This window comes from Pristis pectinata, chromosome 9 (genome assembly GCF_009764475.1).
Source record: "Pristis pectinata isolate sPriPec2 chromosome 9, sPriPec2.1.pri, whole genome shotgun sequence".
In the NCBI taxonomy this organism is placed as follows: domain Eukaryota; kingdom Metazoa; phylum Chordata; class Chondrichthyes; order Rhinopristiformes; family Pristidae; genus Pristis; species Pristis pectinata.
Genome location: NC_067413.1, coordinates 91,210,510 through 91,234,202, shown reverse-complemented (window position 1 = coordinate 91,234,202; position 23,693 = coordinate 91,210,510). Strand labels below are relative to the sequence as shown.

The 23,693-nt window shown below is 40.4% G+C and overlaps 1 protein-coding gene across 1 annotated transcript in view; it reads left to right on the top strand.

Annotated features, from left to right (window-relative positions):
• csmd3b (CUB and Sushi multiple domains 3b) overlaps window positions 1-23,693 on the top strand; it is a 1,392,611-nt gene that overhangs the window by 865,292 nt on the left and 503,626 nt on the right. The window contains 1 exon segment of the mRNA XM_052022622.1: window positions 13,348-13,469. Coding sequence (XP_051878582.1) covers window positions 13,348-13,469 — 122 coding nt within the window.

Sequence of the window (23,693 nt, the reverse complement as noted above, 5' to 3'; positions counted from 1 at the left end):
ACTCTGCCAAGAACAACAGGCATCAAGATCTCAGTACTTTTACCTGCACAATTCATTGAGTAAGGATCCAACGTGCTGGATTTTGCTGCCTTTGTAATTTGTATGGATGAGCATTTTTTCATGGATGACAGTGTTTTCATACTCAATAATCTGGTCAATGCTGAAAACAGATAAAAATAAACTAAGGGTTTGATAAATTGAAGTTGACAATATATATGTTTAAATCTGGAGAAATAAAGTACAGAGCAGATTTAAGCTATTCAAGTCACAGATTTCCAAACCTAAGAAACGCAGGCCAACAGAAATTCCACTTAAAATTGATTGCTTTAATGAAATGCATAAAAGGTAACACCTGTGTCTCATAAACATGTAAAGCGATCTTGGTTTTTCATGAGTAGTGAAATGCTGACAGATCAGTTTGCAATATTAAATGTGGAATCCAAAGTCAAGAAGAAACAAGGGGAGGAGAAAATTATTTTTGGTCATCAGAACAGAACATGAATGAGATTATTGGCCACCTGTTGTACTTGCTTTTACATATTCTTTACCATTAACCTCAATTAACATAATTGGGGAACATTCACCATGGTTATTATTTTAGTCAGTCAGTGAGGAGAATGAACTTCCAAAGTGATGCTTTTTAAACTAACATTAAGCATCGAGTAAACTCAGATTGCTTTTTAAAGGCAGTGATTTTTTTGCCTTGATATTGGAGATTTCAGATGGAAACCAGCAGAGCCTTGTAATTATGTTCTTTTGTCAACTTGTGTGATCTTCTGAGCCAACAATGAAGATATAAATAATTGAATGTGTACATCTTATGGAGGAGAATAGGGAAACAAGATATGCAAAGGGAATTTTCCAGCACAAGTCACATAGGGACATATATGTATATATATATATATATATATATATATATATATATATATTTATTTATATAGTATAATTACCAGCCATGTGCAATATAGAGAAAAATCTTGAATGGAATCTTGGAGACACAAGAGACTGCTAATGCTCAGATCTGGAGCAAAAAAATAAGCTGTTGCAAGAACTCAGCGGGTCAGGCAGTGTAAAGAAATGGACAGTCGATTTTTTTGGGTCTGGGTTCTTCAGCTGGACTGGACTTTTTTCAATGGAATCTTCCTGTATAGGCACTGAAGAGTAGCATAACTGTTCAACAATAATGGCCTACTTATTCTGGTTGCATTGCTATCAACATTATCAGCCTTAGCTATCACGACAATTAAGCATCTTCAGAAATTCGGCTTATGCATGTACATTTAATACAGAAATCCCATTTAATTGTAGTGATGCAGCCTCTCTTCACTATCTCTGCAGTTTCTTGTCCCTCACTCCCAGAATTAAGGAAAGTCAATGAATTGATGAAAATCTCTATTGTTAATGAACTAGTTTAATTGTTAACTAAATCAAAGTTGTCATATATTGTTGCAAAAGGTGCAAATGACTTCATTTTCACACTAAGCCATAGCTTATTGCTTTACAAACTCTCTGACGTTAACAAAAAAACTAATTTTGTCTAATTCCCTTTGATAAATACTTCAATATTTCATGGATTTTGAAGTTGTACTTTCTATTTGAAAGCTTAATCATAATATTTCAGCACCTGTACAATTGTATGTCCATATTCTAATTCTTTTTTCACACCCTGTAGAGTTTAAATTATTAGCTTAAAAATTACCCTTGTTTTTCATCTGTGAGAATTCTCCAATGTGATTGGATACTCAGCCAACTTGATCACATTACGGTTGCTGAATGCCAGGGATCCTTTTGAACAGATGCCTGACATTGATCAGTGATGAAAAGGAGAAGTTGGCACCACAGTGACCACTAAATCTTTGTAGGTTGCTTTCTTTGAGGTCATTGGTGAGCACTGTCACTTTGACCGCAAGATACATTTACTGTAAAATGGACTGGGAAAATTTAATGTGCAGTCGGGCAGTTGAAAGAACATCGTTATAAGAAAACGGTTAGCTTGACTATCATTTTTTTTCATAGAAGTTATCTAAGCTTGTTTCATTTTCTGCTTGATCCCTATATGTTTTAGTACACTCTGTCAAGTTGCTATGCAAGATCATTTTAATCAAATTCATAGACTTGGGTTCAATAACCAGATGAATCCACTGGATTGAACAGTGTTGTTGCAAGCCCACAGATTCCCACAGCTATCTTGACTTTTCCATCACCTATTCTGATGCTTAAAACATCATTGCCTTTCATCTGATTTCTTTTTCCCTCAGCCATGACTTTCCTGTTCCAACACTTGACAGATCTCTTCACCACACTTGCTCCATTTCCTGTGCCTCTGTTCTTTCCCTTTCTCTTCCCAGTCAGAATGAGGAGAGGATTTCCTTTGTCCTCACCTTCCACCTCACCAACTTTCCCATTCAATGGATCATCTTCTGTCATTTCAGCCACCTTTAATAAGATGCCACTACCAGACAAACTTTCCGCTCCAGCATTCCAAGAGGACCATTCCCTCAGTGACTTCCAGGTGCATTCTTCTACCTCCAGAAGTCAGTCCCTATCCCACAGCACTTTCCACAACAACCATAGGAGGTACAGCATATGCCCTTTTACCCCTTTCTGCTATCCAGGGACCCAGACTATACTTCTCAGTGAAGCAGGAATTCAGTTGCACTTCTTCCAGTTTAGTATATTGTATTTGGTGCCCACAGCCGATGTCCACATAGAACATAGAACACTACAGCACAGTACAGGCCCTTCGGCCCAAAATGTTGTGCCGACATTTTATCCTGCTCTAAGATCTAGCTAACCCTTCCCTCCCACATAGCCCTCCATTTCTCTACCATTCATGTGGCTATCTAAGAGTCTCTTAAATATCCCTAACGTATCTGCCCCCACAACCTCTGCAGGCAATGTGTTCCATGCACCCACCACTCTCTGTGTAAAAATAAAACTTTACCTGGCATCCCCCTTATATATTCCTCCAATTAACTTAAAATTATGTACCCTCATCTTAGCCATTGTCACCCTGGGAAAAAGTCTCTGACTGTCCACTCGATCTATGCCTCTTATCATGTTGTACACCTCTATCAAGTCACCTCTCATCCTCCTCTCCAAAGAGAAAAGCCCTAGATCACTCAACCTATCCTCATAGGACATGCTCTCCAATCCAGGCAGCATCCTGGTAAATCTCCTCTGCGCTCTTTCTAAAGCTTCTGCATCCTTCCTATAATGAGGTGACCAGAACTGAATACAATACTCCAAGTGTGGTCTGACCAGGGTTCTATAGAGCTGCAACATTACCTCGCGGCTCTTGAACTCAATACCCTGACTAATGAAGGCCAACACACCATACATCTTCTTAACAATGCTATCGACCTGCGTGGCAACCTTGAGGGATCTATGGACATGGACCCCAAGATCAGTCTGTTCCTCCATACTGCTAAGAATCCTGCCATTAACCTTGTATCGTAGAATCTCCTCTATATTTTAAAAAACCAAATGGATATTGGGTGACCACTTTGCAGAACACCTCTGTTCAGACCACAAAAGGGACAATGAGGTCCCAGTTGCCTGTCACTTGATTCTCCATCCCAGTCTCACTCTGACCTCTGTGTCTTTGACTCCCTTCCACTGTTCCAACGTTCATTGTTTAGTTTATTTTAATTTGTTTTTAATTATTTGTTAGCATTTAACATTTTATTCAAATATATATTGTAATACTTTTTGTTAATCTATTTAAATAGTTTTTAAATATCCTTGTGTATTAACCAGTGAGCTGACAAAGGCTGTCAGCTCATACAGAAGATTGGTCTTCAGGATTCATTGCCTGAGGTTTATTTGACAGTGGGAGCCTCCACTGCTTCTCTGGACATGGTGGGAGGAGGCAGGGGTGTCAGCCCATCCAGACTTCTATGTCTGGAAGAGATAAGTGTGGATGGATGAGGATCACTGGTGTTGATCTAACACATTGTGTCTGGTCAGAGCTAGAAATCCAATGGATTCCTGTGCAGATAGAATGTGAAGGATGAATATTAACAAAAAGACTGGGGAAATTTAATTCTGACTTTAAATGATTTTGATATTTTTGCAATTAATCCATTATGCTTAAGAATTCTTGACATGTATGGAACAGATACTGAATCAATAGAATAATTGAAGGCTGGCAACAGATATGTAATTTATCACCGTGACAGAAGACTTTACTGCTAAAACTGGGGATATGATTTCATGCCTACTTCTAAAACGGAATCAGCTGTACTTCATCAATACCAGCCACGTGACAACAGTAGCAAACATCAAATTTAAGGGTGTGAAGTTCTTAACATGAACAGAAAAAGAAAGGGAACATCAGGCAATTAAAAGACAATAAATCAATAGCTATTCTGGAAAGATCACTTCCAATAAGAAAAAGCAAGTTAGAAAGAGTAGCCAAAATCAAATAGGATCTGGGAATAGTTAAGATTCTTTTGCAGCCATTCTGAAGTAACTAACGAGGTGGGTAATGGGCTGAATCTTGTTGCTGACCAGGCAATAGTTCTCAAAGGAATTATGGCCTAGTTACAATGTGCAAATCAGTTTTCTCCTGATTTCCACGGGCAGCAGATGGAAGTCATCAGATGTCCACACTTCTGACCTCCCACGCTGCTGCTGAACTCAGCACTGAATCTGAGTGGATCACAAATACTCTGAGCTGAGGGATTGGAATCCTTTTGCATTCCATTCATTTGAATGGGATGTCCAATCTCTTTCAAAAGCAAAGCGTCGTTTTTGTTTTACTTAGTCTTGATGTTTTTAATTAATTTCTGTCACTTGAACATATTTTCAAGCACATTCAATTGTGTTATTATTTTGAGCAATTTTAAAATTTTTGAGTTCAAAAGTCTTTCACAGAATGATCAAGCACAATCTAGCCCATTATCAAATTACAATAATTAAGAGGATAAATAACGTAGGATGGCATGAAAATCTTGCATGATTTCATTTATTTGGTTGCTGATATATTTATCTGTTCTCTGCACCTGAGTTAAATCAGGAAATTATCAGTTGAATGTGAGAATAATTAAAATATATCAACTTATGTATGCTGCTGGAGGATGGCACGAGATGCAAGATGCACTTACAGTGTATTGGCAACGGAGGGTTTTGTGTAATGCATGCCAAAATAACCAAATACCAATAAAGAGTTGCAAAGGCATACGACACCAATGCAATTGTTTTCTCTCTTATGATTGAAGACCATGCGGTCACTTAATTTTCCATCTAGATGTATCAATTGATTTGATACTCTGCCAGTATAATCCAAAGTAAAATCCTGCCACTTCCTTCACATACCACATACTTAAATGTGACACAAAGCTTTTCAAGCATCTTATTCTCTCTGTTCTTGTGTTAATTTGTTTCCTGACACAAACGAAAATTAAATTATTAGCAAACTAATCAAATCATTGTGCAAGTTCTGATTAATTCCTGGGATTTATGTTGTCACTAAATCTAATGCCTGTTGCATTGAGAACATAATTGGAAAACTCCTACTGAAAACATACAGTATGCTTGCAAACTGATAGTTGTGCAATGATCATCAGAACCAGGGACACCATAATTGTCCATGCTTTTTAAGTTTTGGAAATGGTTGGACATATTTGGTCTTCAAAAGATTGTACTTTTCATTTAAAGTCTTTTCATGAGATACTGTGGAAGGTGAATAGAATGTTGTTGTGCAGTCAGTGGACTTGACAAAACCAGAAAAAAAATCTTTAAACGCAGCAAAATGAAACAGTGAATCAGTCTGGAAGCAAACAAATGATGTTGTCTGAGGAATGATATTCATGATCTATGAAAAGGGATGTCACAATGGTATTGTCGTTGGCAATCATTCAGTCACCAGTTGCAGAGGTGCAGACCTCCTAAGTGGAACCTATTAAACTGAAGAATTTTATGTGTTCATGCATTAAAATAAAATAGGCACTCTACATAGATGTATTTAAGGGGAAGGATAATTTTACAAATTGAGGCTTGCTGAAATTACCACTGCTGTGACAGTAGCCCCAGTGGCATTGTAACATGACTGAAATTCTCAAATGTTTAACTGAAACCTCTGATAGTCTACACTCTTCTGTGAGTTGCCAAGATTTGTGATTGCTGGTCAGTTTAAATTCATAGTGGACATTTTAATATATCAAAAAATATATCACTATCTCACATTATGAACAGGAATGTTCTGGAACATTGATGTGGTGTTTAATTTGCCTCATGCTAACCAATTCTATGGAAAGTATATGCATATCTTTCTCGTAATTATTGTCAAAAAAATGACTTATTTAGATGGAAGTGCAGTGTAAGTTTTTTTATACCACCAAGGATGTCATTCAGGATTTGTTAATTTACGTACCCCAAAACATTTTATGAAGGGCCTAAGTGAAATCTTTCTTGAAATTGCTTTGAAAACATTTAATCATGTAAACTTTGGTTAATATTTCTTAAATATTCAAGTATATTCCAACAGTAAATTTAAACATTATTTAAATGAGTCATTACAACAGGTTAATCTACCTTTTGTGACTTTTCTGGCTGAAGGTTACACTGGTCTTTCACTGTTTCATTCCTCACCGTCAAATTTTACATTTATTTATCAGTTGCTGTGCTTTCATTCAGATCTCTCCATTTTTTACTCTCTTCACTTCATCTCCTTGGTGCCCTGTCGTCCAAAGCAATTCATGTTGGCCACGATACAGGGTCAGTTCATTGCAATAAAGGAACAAAACAGGCAGCAAAGGTAGCATGATAGTGCAGCCACCTCAGAGCTCCAGGGAGTGGGATCATGACTGCCGTTGCTGTCCGTGTGAAAGTTTGCACGTTCTCCTTGTGACAGTTTGAGGTACTGCCAGGTGCTCCAGTTTCCTCCCACATCCCAAAGACATGCTGCTAGATTAACTGATGACCATAAATTAGCCTTCAGTGTACATAGAACAGTAAAGCACAAGAACAAGCCCTTTGGCCGACGATGTCTGGGCTGACCATGCCAATCTAATTAATCCCATCTGCCTGCTGGAGGTTTGCATCCCTCTATTCCCTGCCTGTTCATATGCCTGTCTAAATGTCTCTTAAACATTAATAGCATATCTGCTTCCACCACATCTCCTGGCAGTGTGGAAGTTAATGACAAGGTGAATCAGTGGGGAATTGATGAACATGTGAGAGAGAATAACTTGCAGAACTACAGGGAAATAAGGAGAATAGAACCATTGGGATTTGCTCTTTTGGGAGCTGGCATGGATCTTTTGGGCCAAGCGACTTCCTTAATCATAGCTGTTGTGACTTTGAATGAGCTGCACAGAGACCAGAGCAGAAGAAGCAACAGGTCTTCACTCATCACAGCACGCAGACATGCTGGGACTTATTCATGAAGTAGTACCTGGACTCCATCAGCCATCAAAGGAGCTGAGCTACTCTGTCCTTTGTCTTACAGGGAGGTGCCTCTGTCTCGGATTTCCATTCATTTTTGCACTTTTCTCATCTGAAGAAAAGAATGTAAGAAAGAGAAGCAGCAGTAGGCCATCTAACCTTTTGAGACTCTACCACCATTCATCATGATCACAGGCTGATCCCTTAGTGCAGCACAATTTTAAAGCACTAATCCTCATGCACCTCGATTCTTTAATGCCTAGAAATCTATCAATTCCTGTTCTGAATGAGCAAAATAACTAAGCACAGCTCTCTAGGGTAGAGATTTCTAAAGGTTCATCAACATCTGAGTGAAGAATTCTCAGTCCTATGGCTTATTCTGAAACTGTGCCTAATTAACCTGGATTCCTCAGTCAGGGGGACCACCTGCCCTGTATCTAGCTTGTCAAGTCCTTTGTGAATTTTGTAAGTTTTGCCTTTGGAAAGTCCAAACATCAATTGGTTCCTCCTTATCTATTCTAATTGCCAGTATGACAAGAAGGTCTAACAGATTAGTCAAACATGATTTTACTTTTGTAAATCCACATTGGGTCAACTCAATCCAATTATTTTATTAAAGGTATTTTGTCATTGCATCCTTCATTATAAAATCCAGCATTCCCTGATAGCATTAGGCTAACAGGTCAGTAATTCCTGTTTTTTTTTTCTCCTTCCTTTCTTAAATACAGGCATCCCCAGGTTATAAATGCCTGACTTATGGACAGCTCGACATGCAACTGAATTCACATAATGTTATTAAATTCAAAAATCCGACTTACGTACATACATTCGTTTCTACGAATGGCAGAACTAGTTTCTTCTTTCTCCACTTTTAGTAATTTTTCTTATCCATCTTACATGCTTTTGATGCCATTCATTACAATACTGTGGATGCATGGTTGCCAAATGGTTTCTGTGTATTTTCCAACTTCTGGACAAAATCAATTTACGGACATCTGTAAAAACAGAATCCATTGGTTACCAGGGGATGGGCCCATAGTGGGATTACATTTGCTACCCTCCAATCCATGGGAATAATTCCAGAAATTTTGGAAGATAAGAACCAGATCATGCAGTATAGGCAGTCCCCGGGCTACATAAGGGTCCTGTTCCTGAAAACTGTCTGTAAACCAATTTTCCCGTCAGTCGGAAACGAACAATTTCAATGAGGGTCAATTAATGCAAACATTTAATTATTGCCTTTCCCTGTGCAGTTACATTGGGGCAGGATCAGAATGTCTCACATCTAATGATTAGTCTGCATGGCCTTAAAGTATCAATGGATGTTACATTGTTTGATAAAGTGCTTCACAAGTGTCAATAGAAGAAATTTGTCAAATCTCTGAAGTGGTCTCCCACTGTGAACCAGCAGCTGTGTTCTGAAAGGCAATGTATCTGTTTAATTGCTGCAGGAATGTTTCATGTGAACAGCTTTGTTTGAAGACTGGTCTTTTGAATTAACTAGCTGCTACCCCCATTTCATAGCTCCTGAGTATGTTTGCATTTCTGTAACTAACTTTCCTGTCTTGAAAAAATGCTTTAAAAATTTATGGGAGAATTTGCATGAAGTCAGATTTCCATAAATCAGGTCTTCCATAATGCAGGGAACCCCTGCGTCTCTACGTCCTCCATCTTTTTCAAAACTCTGGGATATAAATTATTGCATCCTTAGAATTTACCAGCTTTCAAGTTTACAAACTTCTGTAATACTACCTTGTGACAAAAACTTAGTTTGTTTAGTTCCTTATTCTCACTAGACCCTTGATGCTGTAATATATCTGAAAGGTTATGTGTGTCTTTTTCCATGTGGATGGATGGAAAATTATTATTCAGTTATTCTCCCATGTATTCCCCACAATAAATTCTGTATCTGTCATTGAGGAACCTACATTTGCCCCCAATGGCTTTTCTTTTTACTTGCCTATAAAAAGCTCAGAGTACATTCGGTATTTTTCTCAAGTCTACTCTCACATTGATAATTTCTTGATCCATCCTAGCTGATTTCTAGAAGGCTCCCAAACTTCCTGTCAGGAAGCATCTGTGGAGAGTGAAACATTCTGGTTTTGATGGAAGGTCATTGACCTAAAACATTATTTCTGTTTCAACAAATGTTGTCTAGCCTGCTAAGAATTTCCAGCATTTTCTGTTTTTGTATTAGTTTTCTGCAGAGTAAAAATGGAACTTCTTCAAATTGACAAGAATTTTGTAGTTACGTGTAAAAGGCAATATTATTCAAACATGACTTCAGATAAAATACCAAAGGTCTGCATTTTGTTTCTGTTGTATTCCCATTTCTATGCATCCTGTGATAATTGCATGGAAGGAAGTTACTAAGTGCACATTTTTAGATTGTTTGACAAACATTTAGCTTACAGAGGGTCAAGAAAATTACACTTGATTTTATAGGCCACAGATGTTAACTGTGGTATTGGAATTGGTTTATTATCACATGTACTGACAGTGAAAAACTTGTCTTGAATACCATTCATGCAGATCAATTCATTACACAGTGCATTGAGGTAGTAGAAGGTAAAACAATAACAGAAAGCAGAATAAAGTGTCACAGCTACAGAGAAAGTGCAGTGCAGGTAGACAATAAGGTGCAAGGTCATAATGAGGTAGATTGTGAGGTCAAGAGTCCATCTTATTGTACAAGGGAACCATTCAATAGTCTTATAAAAGTGGGATAGAAGCTGCCCTTGAGCCTGGTGGTAAGTGCTTTCAGGCTTTTGTATCTTCTGCTTGATGGAAGGGGGGAGAAGAGAGAATGTCTGGGGTGGGTGGGGTCTTTAATTATGCTGGCTACTTTACCGAGGTAGCAAGAAGTATAGACAGAGTCCATGGAAGGGAGGCTGGTTTCTGTGATGTACTGAACTGTGTCCACAACTCTCTGCAGTTTCTTGCGGTCATGGGCAGAGCAGTTGCCATACCAAGCCGTGATGCATCCAGATAGGATGCTTTCTATGGTGCATCATTAAAAATTGGTAAAGGTCGCCAGGGACATGCCAGATTTCTTTAGCCTCCTGAGGAAGTAGACGTGCTGGTGAGATGAACTGTGTAATAAAGTATAGCTCATATTTCTGTTTTTCAACAAAAATCTTTCAGCTTTATGTGATGAACACATTCAGCTACTTTGCATTAAAAATAAATATAAAGTACTCAGGAGTCAGTGAAAAAAGACCATTGATTGATGCTTAATCCCTCCAATGTATCAGTTCTACACATTTTTATTTTGAGTTGTTTGGTAATTTTGCCTTTGCTTTAAGTTTGGTACATTATTCTCCAAAACCCTAGAGTAGGGATCTGGATGTCAGTTTAATTCTAGATTGGTAGGAGGGGTAGCATAAAGTGCTAATTGTGCCTGGGTGTCAAGAAGAGTCATCTGGTCAAGAGGAAGTATTTTAGAGAAGTCACTTATAGAGGCCTATGTTCTCTTCCTATACTATAACTGAATATGGAGCAGGGTTTGGGCAAGGTGTGATCAGCTTCTAAGGTTTAAGAGATCAGTAACTGCAAAATCAATCGGTCGGCAGGGGACAGGAGAGAATCCTGAGATGGTCTTGATGTTGATTGTATTAGAAAGAGTAGAAAATCCAAAGAAAAGAAGCTGGCTAGGTAAAGGGGATCCACAAATTTTCCCTCTGTATGGCTGGGACTGGCCCATGGAAGCCTCTTTACATCATACTGCTGTAAAGATAGCAGTGCTCTTAATACCTCTGACAGTGCCCAACAACAAGTGTGTTTCAGAACAAAATGAACTGATTTCCCCAACAAAACTCTCAACTGGCATTGCATGAGTAATGACATCATAAGATACAGGTCAACGTGTGGTCTGCAAATATGCTTCATAATCAGAAGGGCCCAACTACATTTATAGAGCTTTGCAATACAACCCAGAAATCTTTGAAATTGTTTTATGCTTTGGAAAGCCTTTTTTCATTTGCATCACAAAAAATGCTTTGCATCCATATTTTTAGCACACTAATCCTTAAGAATTGTTTGTGGCTTGTAAGAAGTTTTTATATTTATGCTCCGTCCTGCTACTTTTCGTATTCTTACAGTTGCAAGTATGTTGGTGCCAATCAGCCATTTGGGCACACATTACAATACTGGGCTTATGTAAAGACGTGTTTTTCCTTTTGCTCAAACTTCTGTAATTGTATTTTACCAAATATAAAATCTTCTGCAAACCAGTGATTTCAGGTGGTGTTTTAAACCTTCAAATGAAATGTTTGCAGTGAAAGATATTCTTTTATATATATATAAATATATAATAAGCATGGTAGCTCGGCACGGTTTGATTAATGCAGCCGAAAATTAAGTATTTCAATCATTTGTGTATTAGCTGATTCTAAACAAAAGTAATATTTTTAAAACATCTCTGCAGAATCAATGGTGTTGTTAGTTTCTCAGTAAGTCAAAGAGAATTGAAAGTGTTTAAATGTGCCTATTAGTATCTCAGTCTTTCCTGATAAACCTTAGTTTTAATATCGTCTTGAAGGAATGCAGATTTGCTCAATGAGGGAATTCATCATGATGGCTCATTCAGAGTGGGATATGACTGATCTTATGGGGAGAATTGGCTTCCAGAATGATTGCTTTTACACTAGTTTAAAAGATTTTCACTGAATGTAATATGATTTTTAAAAATTCTGTAATCTTTTCCTTTGACTTGCTCAACTTCAGCTGAGACGCATTGAAAAGTCAATGCCATCTAACAAACTCCTGCTTACTTCATTAACAAAATGTTAATCACTTAGTTTTAATGTACAATAGTTTTAACATATATTGTATGTTAAAACTAAGCCATTGTAAAAATCATCAGACAAAATAAATTGAAGTGTATTATGGGATTGTACATATTCTTATTTTTCTTTTATTTTCTCCTCATCTGTCCCTTCATTCTGCACGGGTGCTGCGTCCAATCAATGGCACTCTATGTGTGCTATGCAGTGCTTCATCGATGTAGCTACTATAACCATTTTTGAATTGTGCATGCAGACAGGGTATCTTACCCTGAGTGTATCACATCCTTGTTGTTCTCATCTTGCACATATTTTCCACCGACACTCACTAATCAGTGACCAGAAGGTGCTTGTCTGACTCTTTTAGCTCCTTTTACCAAGGGGTGCTGGGGCCAACTTTAGTGCACAAATGCTTCTGCAAATGACATCAGTTAGCTCAGTACATCCCACAGGAATCTGGCCTTACTTCCTTTGATCTAAATTCCACACTGGACATATCCCTGAAAAAAAGAGAAGTTTGGGGAAAGTTTGGAAAGAGCAATTATGTGGGTTCAATTGAATATCTCTTTTAAATGAGACAGCCTGGGCACATTAAGCTGAATAATTTCCTTCTAATTCTATGTTCATTCACCCTGATTCTTTTCAAAGATCAACTATTGTGTTGCTAATGCAAAGGACAATGGATTGGTCACACTGTACAAAAACTTCACAAGTACCAAGGCATAGTATCCTAACTTTAGGTGTGTCCCATTTACCAGATTGTACATTATGTTGTCCTTTCTCATTTGACATTTGTAAGGACATGAACTTCTTAGAGCTATAAAACAAAAGGTCTTCAATTTCTTTTTGTTTGTAATGCATTCTTTTAATATAAAAATAATTTTTGAACAAGTGCCTATGTGTAATAAAATTATAACTGCAGCTCTGTGCTGTGAAGTTTCCTGAGTTCTTTGGATTAGTTACTGAAATTTAGCAGAAGATTGCTAGGAAGCCCATTTATTCTTTCATCCAGTGTTCTTTCTGCTCTTCTGCCAAAGTAACTGCTGCAGGTGGGAAAAACCAACATGGAAATTCCTGGTGACATGTTATGAAAAAGTTCAATATATTTATGGTCAGTTTTCTTCGTTATTTGAGGCAGGTGTCATCTAACAATCTCTTTTTTTGCTTTTTTCAGTGAAAACGTGTGGAGTTAATCTGAATGGTCCATCTGGTAGCTTTGTGTCTCCCAATTTCCCTTTCCAATATGACAGCAATGCTCAGTGTGTCTGGATAATAACAGCAGTAAGCCCTAATAAGGTAAGTGACAAATATATAAGCACTTAACTATGAGTTGTGACAGACCTTTGTTTTATGAAAAGGTAATGTTCACTGGAAAATGAAGGGAAGACTTCCAATCTTCTCCGTATTGATAACATTGTAAACATGGTTGGAAAATGTTCTGTCTCAAGTCTATTTGCAACAATATCATGCACGTGATTTGTTTAGATTCTGCTAGAAATCATTTTGGAGCAAAATTTCCTGTATCACTAAATCAGACCCATACTTGTATGATTTGTATGCATCATATACCTGATATTCAATGTATCCTTCACACTCGAGTTTAAATCTGTTGCCGTGTATCTTAAAGAGATATCCCATCCTTATTTCTTTCCATTTATCACCTGTATTCATTGAAGAGGTTGTTATTCTAATTTAAAATGTCTCGTAAAGCAGCACAGTGAAAGGCAAATTCACCCAGCAAGTACAGCAAAAGTGTCAGCAAGAGTATTTATCCTTTAAACCCTTGACAATTTTATTGGGCTTGTAAAATTTATAGTTGTATAACAAGGCGTTGTGTCAAAAAGACAGTCTTTTTTCACAGAGATTAAGTAAATATATCAACTATTTCACTTCGTGCAGGGAACTGAATTTTTTTTATATGTATGTATCTGGAGGCCAAAATGTTCATTTCATTCTGGTTGTTCAAAATTTTATGTGACCCTCAACCATACCATTGTTAGCTCTGGATTTGATTATTCCAACACACTCTATCTCTGTAAACTTAAGGTCCTCCAAAACTGCCACCCTCTGTCCCAACAATTCGGTTTTAAAATTCTCTTCTTTTTTTTTTAAATTCCTTTATGGTTTTTCCCCTCCCTATCTCTGTAAATTCCTCCGCTCCCACACACATATAAGAGATTTGAGCAGTGCAGTGGAACTGCAACCTCACAGCTCCAGTGACCAGGGTTCAATCCTGACCTCTGGTGCTGTCTGTGTGGAGTTTGCTCATTCTCCTTGTGACCAGGTTGGTTTCCCTCATCTCTTCCTCCCACAACCCAAGACATATAGGTTGGTAGGTTAATTGGCCACTCTAAGTTGCCCCTGGATGAGTGGTAGAGCCCAGTGAGAGTTGAAGGGAACTTGGGGAGAATAAAATGGGCTCATTCTAAATGAGTTCATGATGGTCAGAAAGGACCTAGTGGTCTGAAGGACCTGTTTCCATGCTGTATGACTCTATGAAAATTGGAATTGGTTTGTTATTGTCACTTGTACCAAGGTACAGTGAAAAACTTGTCTTGCATACTGTTCGTACAGATCAGTTCATTACACAGTGCATTGAGGTTGTACAAACAAAACAATACAGTATGCAGAATAAAGTGGAACAGTTACAAAGAAAATGCAGTGCAGGTAAACAATAAGGTGCAAGGTCATAATGAGGTAGATTGTTGTTGTCTTCTTATTATCTCATCTCATTGTATGAGGGAACCATTCAATACTTATAACAGCAGGATAGAAGCTGTCCTTGAGCCTGGTGGTACATGCTTTCTGGCTTTTGTATCTTCTGCCCGATGGGAGAGGGGAGGAGTGAGAATTTCCAGGCTGGGTGGGGTCTTTGATTCTTCTGGGTGCTTTACTGAGGCAGTGAGAAGTGCAGACAAGAGTCCATCGAGGGGAGGCTGGTTTCCGTGATGTGCTGAGCTGTATCCACAACTCTCTGCAGTTTATTGTGGTCACGGGCAAAGCAGTTGCCATACCAAGCCGTGATGCATCCAGGTAGGACGCTTTCTATGGTGCATTGATAAAAACTAGTGAGGGCTGACAGGGACATGCCAAATTTCTTTAACCTCCTGAGGAAGTAAAGGTGTTGGTGAGCTTTCTTGGCCATGGTGTCCACGTGGTTGGACCAGGACAGGCTATTGGTGATGTTCTATCCTTGGAACTTCATGATCTCAACTCTCGCAACCTCAGCACCATTGATGTAGACAGGTGCATGTGCCCCGTCCCCCCCTTCCCGAAGTCAATAACCAGCTCTTTTGTTTTGCTGACGTTGAGGGAAAGGTTGTTATCATGACATCATGTTACTAAGTTCTCTATCTCCTTCCTGTACTTTGATTTGTTGTAATTGAAGATACAGCCCACTACGGTGATATCATCTGTAAACTTGTCGATGGAGTTGGAGCAGAATCTAGCCATGCAGTCATGAGTGCGTAGAGAGTAGACTATATCTGTGCTCTATTAATTCTAGCATCTTAATAACCTTGATTTGAATCACTGCAGCATTGGTGGCCATATCTGTAGCTACCAAAACAAAGGTTATTCTCTCACCAAATCTGTGCTCTTCACGTCTCATTCCTCATTTAGTTTGATCCTTCAGTCCTCCCTCTTTGACCAATGTTATGATGTCTCTTGTTTCGACAATGATGGATTTTGTGGCACTTTTTTTGAATCGCCCTGTGGGGTTGCACTGCATTAAATTGGCTATAAGTATAATTGCTGATCTTGTGAACATTTTCTTGTGACCATTTAAGTCCATTCATTTTATTAAAGTAGAAGTTCTTGGATATTGAGGAGAGAGAATTATAGATTTTTGAGTGTGATACAATCTTAACTGGAAGATATTTTGGGAAGATTATAAAAGTGAGGTTTTGATAGAGATGTCATTGAAAGAAGGTTATTTTTTTCAATGAAACACAGCCACCTTCATTGTGAGGATGGAAGTATTTTCTGCTATTATCTATAATTGCATGGATGTGACATCCCCATCTCGTAGCTATGGTAACTGTTAAGGTTGCTCCAAGCTATCATTGCAATGGTATTGAATTTTTATGGTTGCCAAATGGGGCGGAGGGCAGAATATAATTGCAGAAGAGGCAAAGACATTGTTCAATGGCGGTATATGAAAACTCCTTAATGAAACAATCATCAAAATGCAGGAAGCAACCAGTCAGAGCGAGAATGATGTCAGAAAGGGATGAAGTGCAGTTTTCTTTAATGAGTTTGACCTGTTTGGATGAAATGGAACAAGAAAAATAGACAGGGCCAGTGAGAGAGCAGCCAGCATTCTAGTATATGTCAATGGAGAAGGATTGTTGTAATTGTCAGGTTTGATAGCCTCACCAGAAGAGCAATAGTATATTATTTACTTCAGCGACCCTTGCAATCTCTTTATGTGCATTGTATTCCTTCTATATTTACCTTTGCTGTGTTCTGAAGCCATGGTTCAAACCTCTAAGTTCCTCTTGCAAACATGTATTTTTCTGTGGTGGTTAATGAGGCCAATATGCTACAGCACAGGTGGGAGAGTAGTTTGTGAACGTTGTTTTCCTTCTGGCACTTGTGCAGACTTTCTGTCTGCTCCTAAGCGTGCCTCAGCATCCTCATTAAAATCCTGAATACTACTTCACTTTGAGCAGTCATAGGCCAGAGATTCCCAGGAGTCAGTGGGGATATTACTTTTCTTCAAGGAGATTTTGAGAACATGTTCGAATCCTCTGTCTGACCAGTAACCTCTTGCCATGATGGAGTTTGGAAAAGATTGTCTGTTTCAGTAGTCTGGCGAAAAGCATGCAAATGATGTGATCCACCCAAAGTAGCCGACTGAATGTAACTTTTTCCCGAATGCTGGGGATGTTGGCCGGGCAAATGACACTGATATGGGTTCACTTATCCTTCCATGAATTTGGAAGATTTTGTGGAGGCAGCTTTGGTAGTATCTTTCTAGTGCCTTGAGTCCCTGCTGCAGGTAATCCAAGTCTCAGAAACACAGAGAAAGAGATCACTGATGCCCAGTAGACCATGAATTTAGTAACAAGTCAAGCTCTTGATCTTCAAATGCCCTATTCCTCAGCTGACCAAAAAAAGTAGAGAATTTCGTTCTCCCAAGATGAGGCTCCCAAGATATGGTGTGTGATCCATGCTTTCCTGAGTCTTGCTGTGATCTTTTATTGATGTAGGACAATGTGGTGTAGCAGTGGCAGGTTGATAAAGGACCTCTTTTTTTGAGGATGTTGATTGTGGGCGCATCCTCTGGTATGCCTCAGTGATTGTGTCAGCAATCACTTGGAGCTCATTCTCCAAGCATGCAAATACGTTAAGTGTCACCTGCATACGGCACCTTGGTTAATGAGGTTCGGGGGATTTTGGTTCTGGAGTGTTGTCTTCTTAGGTTGAGGATTTTTTTTCTTCTATCTCCACCCCCATAGATGTTTGTTGGAGGTGAGTCACAATATTGGGGTGAGAAAGATCTAGAAAAGTGTTGAAATAGTTGTGCAGTCTTACTTTATACCAATCTTCATTGAGATCGGCTCTGTGATAGACCCAATGATAAGTATCATGACTTGCAAGCCACCATAGAGCAAATGTAAGTTGCAAATAAACTTCTCTAGGCAGCGAATTTGGGATGTTGCTCAGTCCCTCCTTTAATCATGTCAAAGAAGTGAGCTCAAAGCACGTGTACCATTTATCAACAAATATACCTGCTATGTACTGACAAGTCGCCTGCCAGTTAACATACCTGTGATTGATGGTGGTTGCTCTCAGATATCATAAAAGTACAAACAACTCTGTGCAACCCTCCCTGAATTACTTACGTTCCACTTATATAAGTCACCTCATAAGCACAGGGAGTCTCATAGTCAATAAGTCACCTCATAATCACAATGGATGCAACTGTTCATGATGAATAACTCTTGAACGTCCTTGGGGGAAGGTTGTACAAACAAGCCTGGTGTAATGAAGATGTAGTTGAACAGCAGGTTTGTCTGCTGCATCATGCCTGGTGAACTATCTGCATGAATGAGAGAGCCAGTGATGTCATCACGCCAACATCAAGTGCTACAAGAACAACTAGAGCAGGGAATGAGGCCATTCAGCCCACCATGTCCACACTGACCAGTGGGCACCCGTCATATTAATTCCATCTTCCAGCACTTGGCCCATAGCCTTCAATGCCGAGGCGATTCAGATGCTCATTCAGACATCTTTCAAATACTGTCAGTGACTCTGCTTCCACCATTCCCTCCTGTGGTGCATTCCAGGTACTCACCACTCTGCATGGGGAAAGGTCCCCCTCAAATTCCCTCTAAATCTGTGTTCTCAAGTTTTATTCACCTCTGATAAGGGGAAAAGATTCCTGCAGTCTACCCTATCTATATACCTCATAATTTTACATACCTCTTAATCTGCTCCACTACTCCAGGGAAAACAGACCCAGCCTCTCCAGTCTCTCCTCATAACTAAAACGCTCCATCCCAGGCAACATCCTGGTGAATCTCCTCTGTACCCTCTCCAGCACGATCATATCCTTTCTAGAGTGTGGTGACTGGAACTGCACACAGTACTCCAGCTAAAGACTGATCAATGTTTTGTAAAGTTGGAGCATAACCTTCATGCTCTTGGAGGTCTGTATCCCATCTGCCTTCTTCATCAGGTTACTTACCTGTACTGCCATCTTCAATGATATTTGGACGTACACACTAAGGTCCCTCTGTTCCTCAATACTCCCAAGGACCTTACCATTAATAGTGTATGTCCTAGCGCCATTGTACTTCCAAAATACAACACCTCACACTTGTCTGGATTAATCTCCATCACCCTGGAGCCTAAGACCACCCTCCACACTGTCAGCAACTCTGACAATCTGAGTGTCATCTGCAAACTTACTGATCATGCCATCTACATCTGCATCCACATCCAAGTCACTCACGAATATAAAAGACAGAGAGCGTCTCAGTACCGATCGCTGTGGGACACCAAGAGTCACAGGCATTCAATCTCGAAAGCAATCCTCTACCGTCGCACTCTGTCTTCTATTGCCAATCCAATATTGGATCCCATTTGCCAACCTGCCCTGGATCCCATGGGCTTTAACATTTTGGACCAGTATTAGAAGATCTTCCCTTGACAAATGCTGACATGCTGGCTCTCTCTGATTGCTCCCTGCCTTTCCAAGTGATCAATAATCTGGTCCTTCAGATTTCCTTCAGACACTAGTGATGTTAGGCTCACAGGTCTGCAGTTGGCAGGCTTTTCGCTGCTACCCTTTTTGAAAAGGGGGACCACATTTGCCACCCTCCATTCATCACTTATGGCCAGCAAAGATTTAAAAATCTCAGCAGGAACCCCAGCAATTTCTTCCCTTGCCTCCCATAGCACCCTGGGATAAATCTCATCTGGAGACTTATCCTCCTTTAAACCCACTAAAGCTTTGAGTACTTCCTCTTTTATTTACGGAGACTTGCACTGGAATTTCACTTTCCCCTTTGATGAATTCTTCAATTATTAAATCAATTTCCTTTGTGAATACCAATAAAAAGTATTCATGTGGGACCTCACCTCTACCTTCTGACTCCGTGTACAAATTCCCTGTTGTTCCGAATGGGCCCTTCTCTTTCCCTGATTATTCTCTTATCTTTAATTTACATCTAAAATGCCTTTGGATTTACCTTAATCCTGTCTGCTAGTGATATTTTGTGACCCCTCTTTGCCTTCCTAATTTCTTTTTCAGCGTCCCCCTGCATTTTGTATACACTTGATGGGCCTCCTCTGTCTTAAGTTCTCTCTACCTGAAATAAGCTTCCTGTTTTATTTCTACTCCACCCTCAGTATCCCTCCACATCCAGGGTTCCTGGTACTTGTTATTCCTGGCTTTCATCCTTATAGGAACATGTTGGCCCTGAACTCTTGCTATTTTCTTCTTTGAATGCTTCGCATTGTGCCTGTAAGTAGATACTCCCGGTCTACCTTTGCCAGATTATGTCTTTGTTTAATGAAATTGGTCTTCCTCCAATTTAAGACCTTTATTCCGAGTCTATCCTAATCTTCTTCCATAACCACTTTGAAATGTACAGAGTTATGGTCACTTTCTCTAAAATGATCCCCTATTGACACTCCCTCCAATTAACTGGCCACATTCCCTATGACAAGGTCCAGTTAATGCTTCTTCTCTTCTTGGTCAATATACATACTGTGTCAAAAATTTTCCTTTTCTGAGCCTTTTACATGAAGGCAATCTCAGTTACTATTTGGGAAATTAAAATCCCCAATACTAGTGTAGCGGTTAGCGTAACGCTATTACAGCACCAGCGACCCGGGTTCAATTCCTGCTGCTGTCTGTAAGGAGTTTGTGCGTTTTCCCTGTGTCTGCGTGGGTTTCCTCTGGATGCTCCAGTTCCCTCCCACATTCCAAAGACCTGCAGGTTAGGAGCTGTGGGCATGCTATGTTGGTGCCGGAAGAGTGGCGACACTTGTGGGCTGCCCGCACAGCATGTTCTCAGTAACGCAAAAAGATGCATTTCAGTGTGTGTTTTGATGTACATGTGACTAATAAATAAATATCTTATCTTGTCTTGTCTTGTCTTGTCTTGTCTTGTCTTGTCTTGTCTTATCTTATCATCACATCTCTTTGTATCTGCCAACATATCAGTTCCTCTATCTCCTGTTGACAGGAGGTCTGTGATACACTTCCAGCAAAATGACAACACACTTTTTTGTTCCTAATTGTTGTCCATATTGCCTTGTTTGAGGAGCCGCCTCGGATATCTCCCATCAATACTGAAGTAATGCACTCCTTGACAAACAGTGCAATAGTTAGTCAAGACGAACTTGACAGACACCTCCATTCAAACCCCCCACCCTGTTGTCTCTCCATTTGATCCTCCTGCAGTCCTACTTTTGTCCCCTCTCCCACCTCCCTGCCGTCCAGCCCTCAACCCCCACCCCCCATCACCCATTTCCATACCCCTCCCCCTCCTGGTTCCATTCACCTACTCCCCGCACACTTAACCCACCTGCTTCCTCCCCCCAACAATCTGGTCCTGCTTCTTTCTGCCTTCCACCTTTTCCCTTAATGGCTCCCATTATCACCTTCCTTCCTTATCAAATTCCAGCACTTGGTACCCTCTAGCCGCTGCCTCCACCTCCCTCCTGGCTCCATCTTTCTATTTTGCCAACCTCCATCTATCATGTCCCCCAACTCCACCCCTCCCCCTTCCCCTGCCCGTCACCCTTCTATACGGGATCCTCTCCCCCTAACCCCCCCCCCCCCCCCCCCGCCCCCCATCCACCCGTCCCTGCAATCTGGTCTCCGTGTCACTGTTGCCTCTCTCTGTACTAGCTATTTCACCTGATGCAGGGTTTTGACCCAAAACGTCGACAATTCCTCCCCCACCACCACCCCCCCCCCCCCAAGATGCTGCTCAACCTGCTGAGATCCTCCATCTGAGATTCCAGCATCTGCAGTCTCTTGTGTCTCTCATAACACTCTCCCAGTCTTACGCCTCCCCTTTGGTGTAGCAAAGCCCTCTGTGGTACTACGAACTGGGCTGTTGCTGCCGTTTTCCCCTCGGAAGATATCTCCCCAAAGGTATCCAACATGGTATACCTGTTTGAGAATGACCACAGGGGACTCCTGCACTACATGACTGCCCTTACTGTCTTTCCTTCAGGTCTCTCATCTTTCTTTCTGTACCTGCGGCATGACCAACTCACCAAATGTACTACCTACTGCCCTTTCTACGTCCCGGATACTCCACAGCGAGACCGACAGCAGCTCCAAATGCTCTGTGGTCTGACGGGAGCTGCAACTGGATACATTTCCTGCAGGTGTAATCACCAGGGGAACTGGATATGTCCCTGATCTCCCATGTCCCACAGCAGAAGCATACCACAGGCCCCAGCATAACCCCAGACCCTCCTGCTAAGAAAAAAAAGAGGAAAAAAACACCTTACCTGCTCACCCTCATCACCAAAAAGCCCACACTCTCACCTCAACAGCGGCACTTCCACCTCTCAGCCCCTCTCAAAATGGGCGCTCCTGCTTTCTCTGGCACTCCTTTCATACACACTGCTGCTGATCCCACAGATGTTGGTCTCACTGTGCGTTCAGGCCTTCCCTCATAACATAAGATTTTCATTTTCATTTTCTTTTCCTCTAAATAACACAAAGCTTATGATCATTGAGAAGAAAGGGGAGAGGGGAGGCAGAGGTGTGTGGCCTTTTGCCATTGCCTAATGTGACAGACCTTCATCCCATCATATTGTCCCTCACCATTTCACTCTCAAATCTGGCCAGGAGGGAACTCCTCTGGTAACGGTGGTTGATAAAAGAGAGAGATGGTGGAAAATACTAATACTGAGTGTTCATTCTCTGTGGGTTTTACATGTTAAAGGATGCACTGAGGACTATTTCTGAGCTCCTGAGATAAATAGCAAGTAACTGTAGAATCTAATGCTATTCCTTCTCAATAGCCAAATATTTAATATAACACAACAGTTCGTTGAGAAGCTGTTACCATTGACCAGAAACTGAACTGGAGCAGCCACATCCACAATGTGGCTACAAGACAAGGTCACTCTGCAGCAAATAACTCGCTCCTAACTACGCAAAGCCTGTCTATCATCTGCAAGGCTCAAGTCAGGAGTGTGACGGAACACTCTCCACCTGTCTGGATGAGTACAGCTTCAACAACGTTCAAGAAGCTCGACACCAGACAGGACAGAGCAGCCCGCTTGATAGGCAACCATTCACTCACTCCACCACTGCGCACAGTAACAGCCATTTGTACCATCTAAAAGCTGCACTGCAGCAACTCACCAAGACTCCTTCGACAGAGCCTTCCCAACCCACAACTTCTATCAACCAGAAGGTCAAGGGCAGCAAAAATATGGGAAATCCACTTGGAAGTTGCCCTGCAAACCACACACTATCCTGAATTGGGAATACATTGCAGTTCCTTTGCTGTCACTGGGTCAAAATCCTGGATCTCAGCATTGTGGGTATACCTGCACCTCAAGGACTGCAGCGGTTCAAGAAGGCAGCTCACCATCAACTTCTCAGGGGCGACTAGGAATGGCCAATTAAATGCTGGCTCAGCCTGCAAAGCCCACATTCCTTGAATGAATATAAAAAAAAATGAAATTAAAAGAGCCTAATAAGCCACCTGTGCCTGTTCCACTGTTCAATAAGATCATGACTGATCTTTTATCCCATTTCCGCTTTCCTAACTAATCCCAAATCCTCTGATTCCTTTATTATCCAAAAATCTATTGATCTCTGCCTTGACTAGGCCTCCACAGTCTTTTGAATAGAGAATTTTAAAGATTCACAACCCACGCCGAAGGGATTTCTCCTCTTCTCTGCCCTGAATATCTAACCCCATATTGTGAGACTGTGATCCTGAATCTAGGTATCCCAGCAAGAGGAAATATTGACTCTGCATCTGCCGTTCCCAGACCCAGAAGTATTTTGTGACTTTCAATGAG